Source organism: Coturnix japonica, chromosome 1 (genome assembly GCF_001577835.2).
Source record: "Coturnix japonica isolate 7356 chromosome 1, Coturnix japonica 2.1, whole genome shotgun sequence".
NCBI lineage: Eukaryota > Metazoa > Chordata > Aves > Galliformes > Phasianidae > Coturnix > Coturnix japonica.
In genome coordinates this window covers 51,049,344-51,060,018 of record NC_029516.1, presented here as the reverse complement: position 1 = coordinate 51,060,018, position 10,675 = coordinate 51,049,344, and the positions used below count along the sequence as shown (strand labels likewise).

At 50.6% G+C, this 10,675-nt stretch overlaps 1 protein-coding gene across 1 annotated transcript; it reads right to left on the bottom strand.

Moving 5' to 3' along the window:
* Positions 1-2,916: 2,916 nt before the first annotated feature.
* Positions 2,917-9,928, bottom strand: HDHD5 (haloacid dehalogenase like hydrolase domain containing 5). Its single transcript, XM_015865240.2, has 8 exons — positions 9,798-9,928; positions 9,469-9,669; positions 9,221-9,333; positions 8,289-8,382; positions 7,822-7,855; positions 7,315-7,489; positions 6,821-7,009; positions 2,917-6,475 (listed from the first exon to the last, which is right to left on the bottom strand). The coding sequence occupies exons 1-8, from the start codon at positions 9,891-9,893 to the stop codon at positions 6,130-6,132; spliced, it is 1,248 nt and encodes a 415-aa protein (XP_015720726.1). The 5' UTR covers positions 9,894-9,928; the 3' UTR covers positions 2,917-6,129.
* Between the last annotated feature and the right edge of the window lie 747 nt (positions 9,929-10,675).

Here is a 10,675-nt window from a genome sequence, read left to right as displayed (position 1 = left end):
GGAACCCGAGGAGGAGGAGACCGAGCGCTGGTTGGAGGCAGCGCGGTGCATGGTCCTCCCCGGCCCCCGAGCCGGCGCGCCGGGCCCGACGGCCGCGCCGCGGCCCCCCGACCCGCCCCCGGCCCGCCCCCGCTCCCCGCGCCGCCGCACCGGCACCGACAGCGGCACCGAGAAAGAGCCCGAGAGGCGGCGGGGCGCGGCGAGGGGGTCGGGGGCGGCGCCGAGCTGCAGCGCAGCGGCGGTGGGTGGGATGGGGGTGGGCGAGCCGAGAGCGGCTGTGCGCCGGGGGGGCAGGAGGGAACGGGGGAGGAAGCCCCGCTGCGGTGTAGCTCGGGAACGGAGCCTCGGGAGGGTCGTCGTCTGCCCACGCGTATGGCACAGCCCCGGCACTGGGCCCAGAAGAGCAGAGGGGCTTCCATGGCGCTGGACTCCCCCGGCCCCCCGGACTGACCGAGTGAAAGGCCGCAACTCGGGCACAGCCTAATGCCCAACACTGACCTGTGGCTCAACCTGGAGCTGAGTATTTGCTTTCACTCTGTCATAGGTCAGCTATGCTGGGTAGTGAGGGCTCTGCCCAGCCTGCCTTGCTGGGACAGTTGTTTCAGGTTGGTTGTTGGGAAGAATTTCTCCTCAGAAAGAGCGATACTACATTAGAAAAGCTGCCCAGGGAGGTGGTGGAGTTACTGTCCCTGGATGTGCTGAATTGACCCCAAATTGCTTGACTTCTGTGAGTAAATGCTCCTCAACACATAGGGCTCAGTACTGGGGAACAACAGCAGGGACAGAACTCCAAGCTCTAAGATATCTGGAAGCATTGCGGCCTAGGGAGCAGAGTGTGGAGGTGGTACAGCCCGCAGGCCTTCCCCGAGGTCTCCCACACTGTTTGCTGTCCTGCAGCTGGGATGGGAACCTGTGTTTCCTTCTATACTCGCACTATTTCCCATTGTCGTGTGCCCTTGCCAAGATCTGTGCTTGCATCTACACTACTTGTGTGCCCTGCATTCCTCTAACTTACCTCAGGTAGGCAGGTGGGAAGGGAGACTTCAATAAGCAGGGGTGGATGGTACTGGGCACATGGGCTCCAGTGAGGCAAGTGAAGCCCAAACGAACGGGTGAGAATAAGAAAAGAGGGGTTTTTTTTGCCTGGAAGGAAGAGGAAATTGAGCCTGTATCTTAAAATGGGAATGAAGGGGAAAATGTCTTCTACCTGAGAAAGCACTGGAGAGCCTCTTGTAGCACGCTCTGGGATGGGATATGACAAGCTGATGCTTCCCATGTGATCTAGTTCTTTAATGTAATTGTGCAGCCCTTGCAAGCATTAGTACTTAACCATTACTGTTAAAACATTAAAAACCCACACTATAAATAGCTTCCACTCTTCAGCATCTCCAAAGCTACGTTTCAGGCTTCTATATACATTTATACATAGGTGTACATGTGTGTGTATATATTTAAAGGCAAGCAGCAGACAACACAGTTCTGTGCAATGAAGAATGTAAGAAATGCTCCTGTTTCTAGTTTGTAGAAGTAGCGTGCCCTCAAAAATAACCCTGCTGGGGGAAAGAGGAGAATTTCTTGAGGGCAGAACGCAAGAGTAAACAAAATAATGACTCAGATGCTTGGGAGGAGGGAGGTGGTGGGGGGAGAAGGGACAAATATATGCCTGTGAGAAAGACCAGAAGCTCAAACCCTAATCACACCCTGCAGTAAGCTGTCAGAAACTGGCAGCAGTGGGAGGGAAAGAGGCAAAGCTGATTTCAGCGAGTTTGAGCATAATCTGCTGTAACTGTGCTTCAAATGCCTTTTGTGTGGGAAGGGAAGGTTCTGGGATTGTCTAATGCAGGCTTTGTGCTGCACTTATTGAATCCATTTGGACATTCAGGATTGGAGTTACAGGTAAGCGCAGAGCAGGTTAGCACTTGGCCAGCACCAATATTCAAAGACTCGTCAGCCCAAAATGCTGAGTCTTTGTAACTGAACTGCTGATCCAGTAGTATGATATGGACAATACAGATACTCTTTGAAAGGTATAAAGGTGTAGCCATTTATTACTTTTAATCACATTTCAGTTCTAAGAGCATTTGATACCAGTATAAAATACAAAGATTTTTTTTCAGTCTTATCATAGTTAAGGGCTTGGGGAGTGAGGATTTGAGGGTTGCTCTTAGTATTTTGTGCTTAATTAGTCTTTTTTAGCATACAGTGTGTTGGAACTGACCTTGAGGAACAATCTTAAAACCATCAAGGTAGTAGTTTTCACCTAGTAGGATCTGCCATTTTCCATTTGCTGCAGTGTGCAGAAGCTTTAACTCTTCTTCAGTATTGGTCTCCTTAACACTTGCTTTCTTCAAGAGGTAGAAGAGCATGGCCTTGTCCTTGTCAAACAGGATGAGTTCCTTAGATGATCACAAAGGGTTTAATGTAGTGCCAAGAAAGCTTCTAATGGTAAAGATGGCTCTCATACCTCCTCAGGCTTCTTCTTCTGCAATAGCAGATAAAGTTGGTGCTATCTAGTTTGTTGCTTCCCCACCCAGTAGAACTAATAATTACAAATGGTTGGTTAGGTCAAGTCACAACTAAATGCCTGCTCTGAAAGCACCTTTATACACGTGGCATCCTAAAACTGACTGCAAAGTATCAGTCAGGATATCACTTGGTGATTATCCCCCCCTCCTCCCTCTCCCGCTTTACAGTCAAAGTTACTGTTCATAGTCTCATCTGAGTATGGCAAACATAGAGCTTAAGGGGAATTACTGTTTGGTCCAATTAAAAGAATTGCTGGAGACGTATCCTGCAGGGTAGTTCCCTCAAGACAATCCGAGATTGATTTGATGAGCACAACAAAAGACAGCATTTGGTCCTGATAATCTTTTAGGGTGAAGGTATGAAAGAGGCCAGGCCGATACTCACACAACATACACACAGCGTGCTACAATTTATTTCAAAGAAAACCTCTTTTATTATTTTTTTAATGTGCTAATTCAAAGGAGCAGCTCTGGATCTGGGTTAAACTTGATTTGAATGCTAAAACAAACACATCTTGTGATTTCTTTGTACCATATATAATCACCCCAATACAGTGTACATGACAGAATTTGAAACATTACCCATCTATGGTGTGGGGGAGGGAAGGGTAGAAAGACACACCAGGATTAAGGCTGGAAGAAAGGGTACAGTAGTGTTGTGTGATTCCCTGAATGCCAGGTTAGTGGTTATATTTGCCCTGTGGAATAACAGAATTGTCCTCTCTGACCCCCATGTTATTGCATGACATAAAAGCTCTCTGCTTCAGATCCAAAATGAGGTCAGTCCCACCTTCAGTTCCCCCCTGTTATTCTCAGCTGCCTGAACTCACAACGTACTTCCCTTAGACTTGCCTAAAACCTCCCCATCTGTGGAAGATGGAGCTGTTAGGATCAGGTCTTCACTGTCTGTTGCATAAGGTAGTGCACCATATGAATATTAAAGGATCAGAACGAGTGAAGCCCCCTGTCCTTGCTTGGTCCATTGATTTGCACACAAGTATGCTTACCCCAAGCCAGAGCAACGTGGCATCTGAAATGCAATACATGAGATACAGGAAAGGATGCGTTCCAGCCACTCTTGCAGCTCATTCCAGGAAACTGCAATTCCAAGGAGAAAGGATTTGACTGAATTCTAGCAGTAACAGATGTCTGTGGATGAGCTGCCGATAAGCAAGGAGCCCGCTATGAGATTTATTCTAGGCTACTCCCCTCTGCTCAATTTCAACCCTCAAGTGAAGCATTTCTTGAATTCCTTATCGCTGAAGTTCCTCCTACACGCTTTAAAGACTCCCAGAGCACTGTTTTAACACTAACACGGTTCAGAAAAGATCTGGAGCTGAAAGCTAATTTGGAAGCCAAAGCTGATTCCCATCAGTCAGTTCTCCATCGCTGCTGTTCTAAAGGTAGAGATGCCTGCTCACTCTCTGTGCAAATGCAAACCTGTCCCTTTGCTGGACAGGGCCTCATCTCTGTTCCGTGGCTGAGGGACACTGAAGTTAGTTAATGAACGGGACTTGGGTCTCAAGTATCAGGCCTTGCACACTGGATCCATAGGGTGCCTGCAACACTGGAGATGCTCTGAAAGCTGTTTTATGCCAAGTCCTTTCCTGTATTTATCCTTCAGAGAACTCTAGGTGAGCCCTTGTTTTGTGCAAGTAGATGAAATGGACTTCTGCTTTTTGTTTTTATCCTTCCAGTGAAAGGCAAAGGATTCAAATCAAAGAGTGTTCCACTCTTAGAAGCAGACAAATTATTCTTGTTCTGATAAGACAAAGGAAAAGAATCCCAGCTAGTACTAAGAGAAGAAGAGGATCTTTCCTGTTACTGATTTCACAACAGGTAAATTGACCCAGGGGAGTATTTTTCTTGCTCCTATTCAGAAAACAAAACCTGGAGAAAAAAGCCATCTCTGCTTGGGTCTTTGACTATGTACCAAAACCCATTCAGTCATAGAACCCAACAAAACAAGAACCAGTTTGACCTTCCTAGGAAGGTACATCAAGCTGTTGAAGCAGAATGTCAGTGCACAGGGATGCTGAGATTTTAACTAAGAACAACACAGAATATCTTGCTCATACCACGTGTGTGAAGCTGCCTGGTAAAGCAAGAAGAAGTGAAGTGGGGGCAGAGCAGACCTATTTCTGATCTCTATGTGGTGCAGGCTGGATATAACTGGGAACACCGACTCTGTTGTGTTGGTTCCAAATGCTTTCCATTGCAAATGCAAACTGACTTATGCTTCTGAAATCACAGTGCTTCCTCTGGAATTATGACACCCCTTGCTAATTCAATCTTTCACATGGAGTTCCCCAAACAGTGCTTGCTTAACTTCTTTGGATTGTCTAAGGAAACACGGGACTTGATCCAGATAGCCCAAGCTAGGAAAACAGGCAGTAGAAGATGCGTGTCAGTAGGGACATAGAGATGTTCCCAGACAGAAAAGTCCCAGGTGCTAATTCATGTTAAAGAGACTCTATTTGCAAGCTACAGGAAGAGCAGGGAACAGGGATCAGACCATACGGGGGTATTCCTGAGTTGCAAACCAAACGTGGAAAGTGGAAGAAAGAAAGTGAAGGACAGATATACTTCTACTCTCAGAGATGAAGACTTGGAATGCGGGGCTAAGGCTTGACAATCTCTTTTCTCAGTCACTGCAGGCAAAGTAAGAAAAAGGCTGGGCTGTGATTTGTGTTGGCTGGCCCTTGCTCTCAGTGCCCCTTGTTTGGGAGCTGTGTCAGCTGGAGCAGGGCAATGTCCCTTGCATCGGCTGGGGTCAGGGTGAGTGCCACGACACCTTCCTGCTGTAACACTGAGTTCTGGCCAGACACCTCTGGAAATGCAAACTCCGCAGTGATTTCTCCTGCTATTGAGAACAGGCTGATGGCTCCCTGGGCAGGATGCAAAAAGGCAGAAGTGCTCACAGAATGTTAAAGAGGGGGGAGGGAATAATGGCTTCCCATGAGGCCCTGCAGCAAGTTGTTCTGGCTACTGCTGCTTCCTTTGAGGGGCCCTGGCCCTCCATCGCTGCTGGAGAGCTGCAAAATGGGACTTTGTTTCAGGCTGACATCAATGCAGTGGCAAATCCCCAAGGAAGCAGAATTTGTTAAAGTCCATAGGCACTTATTCTTTATAAGGAGAATGGTAAGACTTAAAGCCTTCCCTTGGCAGAGGGCCACCACAACACAGTTTCTGGTGTGCTCTTGTCACACACTGGATGAATAGTACAGTGTATGAATGGTACACTGGCTGATGGCAGCTCCTTGCACAGGGAAGAGCTTCATCCTCAAAGATCGCTTGCCTGATCCTCATGCACAAAGGGTAGGAAAGAAAGGACTCTGGTGGCTGAACAAAACTGAGATTGCTGGGACAAGCCTTTCCCTTATGTCCCGTTTCTATTATGGCTCAAACTGTGATCACAGAAATTTAAGTTCACAATTAAATGCCTGCTGACAGGATGGTGGAAGATTATTAGCAAAAGTAATGGACTTTTAGTGCTGAAATGGGGAGACCTCTTCAGCGTTGACTAGATTAGATCAACCCAGGTCTCTCTCCATTCTTCCCCTCTGCCCTGACAGCAGTTCTTTAGGCACGCCTGTCTTTAACCCTAACTCCAGTTCTCCTTCTCAAAAGCAAGTTGCACAGCTTCATTCACATCCTGCACTATGTAAGATGCCTCCACGAGGCTGGGGTCAAAGCAGAAGTCCCGATGGCCGTGGAACACAGTCTCTGTGTTGCACTCTTCTGGCTTCCTGGAAACATCTGCATTGTGGCGGTAGACCCCAGTGCAGACCAGAATCGACTCACAGCTCTCCACTGTAAGGCGGTCCTCAGTTTGGGGATTGGCTGCCTGTGGGATCCTCTTCACCCCAGCCTCGACCTGGTTCTGTTGAGCTGACTTGAGGTAGTTGTTGTAGAGGTTTGCCCCATAGACATCAGACATAGGATTGTCCCTGGATAAGGTCACAATATGAAACAGAAATGAAAAACCAGCCTAAACATCGATTTCTAGTTCTGGCAGTCTGGGATTCATGAAACACCAAGGGAGGAAAGAGTAAAAGACATCCCCCCAGATCAGACCAGTGACTCCACTTACTGGTGCATCTGGCACACGGTGATGGCCACGTGCTTCACTTGTATAATTTAGAAATCTCAATTGAAAAAAGAAAAAAAAAAAACCACCAAACAAACAATGCTGGAAAAAAAAAAAAGAAAGAAAAAAAAAAGCCCAGGCCCTGCACTTACAGCATTATGCACATTCTTAGGCAAGGAGAAAAAGAAAATATACAGTCTCATACCCAATTGCATATAGGCGTCGGATGGGAGCCTTCCAGCCGTGTTTCTCAGCCTGCTCTTTGATCAGGTATTCAGCATAGCGGTAGGTGACTGTGCTGGGTTTGCCAATCAAGGCCTCATACTTCAGCTCCCGGCCTGTCACCTTCTTGTAGATGTTCTCCAAGCAGAGAAGGAAAGTGCCGTGGCCAAACCTGCTCCAGAAAGGAGGCCGTCAGTATCCCCAGCCTCACCACTTGTGTGGCAAACACTCCTCAGTGAGGGGATCCTGGTACTGCCTGCTTTGGACGTGCTGTATCTACCCACACACTCCTACACACGCAGTGATCTGGCTTTGGCTTCTTAAGATTTAGTCTTGATTTCTTACACAGTTTCCATGTTTCTGCTGCTAATTATGTTACAGTTAAGACTCTAACACTAAAAAATGTACCGTGTCAGGACAGATCATCTGCAGGAGCGCTGTATAAATTATACTAAAATTAATACAAGTGCTTTTTACCTCGGCATTTTGGCTTCAGCCATCCATAGGAGATCCATGTTGCAGGCAAGGACAGGCAGATGGGGGTATGGTACACCTCCTGGCTCTGCCCCAGGCTTCCCATTGCTCAAGAGCACGTCAATAATAAGTTGCAGGCTTGTCTCCCACCTCACTGGCTCACCAAACAAAACCACCCCTGGAAGATTTAAAAGAGATGCTTGGAAATTGAAGGTATCCACATATAGGACCTGATGCCAAAAGCCACTCATGTCCAAAAGCACCCCCTGTTCCATATTGGAATGCCCTGGCTAATACAACTGCCTACAGAACACAGTTGGTACTTTGCTTCTATCAGCTTGTGTTTCATGTTACGTGAAGAAGGCATAGCTGCCTCCTGGTTGTACCCTCTGTGTAAGCTGCCTGGGGATACCGATGAGCTGACAGCACGTCATTAGCTCCCATCCCAGCTGGTCTGCCTTACTGCTATTTCTGCTTGCTGTTCTTACATAAACAAAGGCTGCTGCTTACCTTCTATAGTGGGGAAGCCAGTGGTTGGAGGAGGCTGCCAGAGAAAAAAAAAGTTAGGTTAGCAATGCAAAGTCTAATGCCATCTCCAAAACAAAACTAGAAACATAATCCCGTAAAGAACTGGGACAAGGCCACCTTGAATCCCGAGAAAGATTTCCCCTCCCAGCCCAGCCTGAATTGCACAGATCTTGTGCTCCCAGTTCTCGGCCCTGGAGATGCCAACCAACCCATTTACTGTGGTCACTGCAAGGACAAGCAGCGCAACAGCGGCACAGCAAAGCAGGGAGAAAAGCTGCTGCCCTTCCAGCACGAGCCAACAGTGGAAGAGCACAGACACGCCAACTGCTCAATGCCAACTCTGGGCTCACCCTAAAGACGTCCACTAGCAGCCAGCTGCTGCTCCATCCCATGCTGTTTGCTGTAAGCAACACCTTGCCACCCCTTTAGACCATATGTCAGGAAATTACCAACTCCTTTGGCCTCCGGCTCTGATCCACCATGTCTAACAGGGGATACGCCTTCCTCAGCTCCTCTATGGTGACCACGTGCTTGAACCCCAGGCTATGTCAGTTCATCAAGGAAAGATATGAAGACTCATTAAGACTCTTTCTTGACTGGTTTTGTTTTCTGAATTCACTAGTAAGGGCATCTACAGGATTAGGAAATACGGGTCCTAGCAGCAGAGCAGTTACACATACATGGCAATGCATAATATTTTGGCTTTCAAATTGTAAGTTATGCTTCAACCTAAAGGTGACTCTGAAGCTTACCAACAAGAAAAAATAAATAAATAAAAACAAAAACAGGCCAATGTGGTTTCCTTTGTGATCAGGAAGCTTTGGAAGTATGCAAAGAGAAGAAATGAGTCTAAGACAGATATGCTTCAGGAGCCCTTAAAGGCTGGCCCAGGTGTTGGTACCAGGTGGATCTTAACCTCCTTGCAGATATGGGCTATGTCAGACCTTGTCATGCCCTCAGCAAGTCAACATGCACTTGGGATTGTCTCTGTACTGTGATGCTCCTGCTCTAATGATATTTCAGCTGCTTCAAGCGCTCTGAGATTGCTGAAGTAAACCTTAGCTGTGGGAGTGCTCAGAGTGACGCATTTTGCCATGGAAGCACAGCAAAGAGCAGAATTTTATCACCAAAGAGGCCCTAAGTCTGTCTGTGCTGCCAGCAGGAGGAGCAACATAGCTCAGGGCAGTGGGGAATCTACATGAGAAGCAAAACAACGCCCTAGGTTAAGATGGGAGGTGACTGAGGTCAACGGCAAGCACCTACGTATGAGCCTGCCCTTAGGACGACAGCAGCGGTCGTTGTTTCCTTGCACTTCTACCAGCGGAGCGAGCATTTAACAGGGATGAGCGGAGTGCCATTAGTCGAGCGCAGCAAAGGATACTTGCGGGCATTCTCCTCCACGGGCCCCTGCCCGGCCACCAGCATGCACTTGGGGTGGAACTGGTTGAAGAGCCGCAGCGGGCTGTGGGACAGGATCACCTGCTCCGGAGACACCTGCGGGGAAAGCAGAGGCTGTCGGCGGCATTGCAACCATCTCCCATCTCTGTGCCGCCACCCGAGGCCCCCGCCCGGACTTTGTCCCCTCACAGGGCCGGCCCCGACCCGCAGGACGCAGGCACCCGAGCTCACCTGCAGCCCCAGCGCCTGGGACAGCTCTCGGGCCTTGGCCGCCCGCAAGCAGTTGCCGGCGTTGGTCAGGAAAACCACGGGCACCCTCAGCCGCCCGCCCGCGTCCGACAACCTCCGGAAAGCCTCTCGTGCGGCGGGCACCACCTGGCTGCCCCGCACCAGCACCCCGTCGATGTCGAAGAGGAAACCGAAGGCCGGCGGCTGCAAGGCGAGCGGAGGGCACGGTCACCGGCGCGCCGCCATTTGCTCGCCCCGTCCCCCACCCCGCACCGCGGTTCCCGGCGCCCCTTCCTACGACGCGCCTCCTCGCCCGGGTCCCCGCCGCTCACCCGGCCCCCGGCGCAGCCCCGGCGGGCGGGCAGCCCCGGCGGCCCCGCGGCGAGCAGAGCCGCTCGGCCGGCCCGCAGGCAGCCGCGCAGCGCCATGCCGCGCTGCTCCGCACGGCCCGGCTGGCGGCGGGGCACGCCGGGGCGCGTAGTTCCCGGACTACAGCTCCCAGCGGGCGCGGGGACGGCGGGCGGGGCGAGCCGAGGGGCAGCGGTGCCCTCTGTGATGCCGGGGGGGGAGGGATCTGGGCGCTGCGTTCTGCTGAGACGTGAGAGGAGCTGGGGGTGTCCTCTAGAAAGTCGTTTTGCTTCCACAACCTACCGGTGTCGTTCTGATTTCTCATTATAGAACCTAGAATTATGGAATCATCTGTTGGAAGGGACCTTTAGAGGTCATCTGGTCCAAGCCCCCTGCAGTGAACAGGGACACCCACAGGTAGATCAGGTTGCTCGGAGCCCCGTCCAGCCTGACCTTGGGTGTCTCCAGGGATGGGGCATCCACCACCTCTCTGGGCAGCTTATCCCAATGTCTCACCACCCTTGGAGCCAGCCGTGCAGGGCCGCGCTGAGCCGCCAGGGGTCCCCGCTGCTCCACGCCAGGGCAAAAAGGGCGAACAGGAGCGAGCCCTGGAGGTGGGCTGCAATGGAGCGCTGCTCTCTCTCACCCTCTGGGACTGGGCTTCTGTCCCCACTACTTCGGTTTGGGTTGCTCCCACACGGTGGGAGTGGGGCTGCCAGCCCCCTGACAGCCCCGGCCATGTGGGGTGGGCACCTCATGGCCAGGTTGTGGGGAGAGAGCCACGTTCCCAGCCAAGCATGCGTGGCTGTAGAGGCCCCCAAAGAGCGTGTGTGCCCCAGCTCTGAGGGCTGGCAGCAACGCC

What these genes read in the sequence shown, in the direction of transcription:
- HDHD5 (XM_015865240.2), bottom strand. Translation starts at nt 9,893, where the DNA reads ATGGCGCTGCGCGGCTGCCTGCGGGCCGGCCGAGCGGCTCTGCTCGCC. An exon ending in GGGGCTGCGCCGGGGGCCGG is followed by an intron (nt 9,670 to 9,797) that starts GTGAGCGGCGGG and finishes CTCGCCTTGCAG; the next exon opens with CCGCCGGCCTTCGGTTTCCT. An exon ending in GCCGGAGGCCAAAGGAGTTG is followed by an intron (nt 7,856 to 8,288) that starts GTAATTTCCTGA and finishes TTTCTCTGGCAG; the next exon opens with CCTCCTCCAACCACTGGCTT.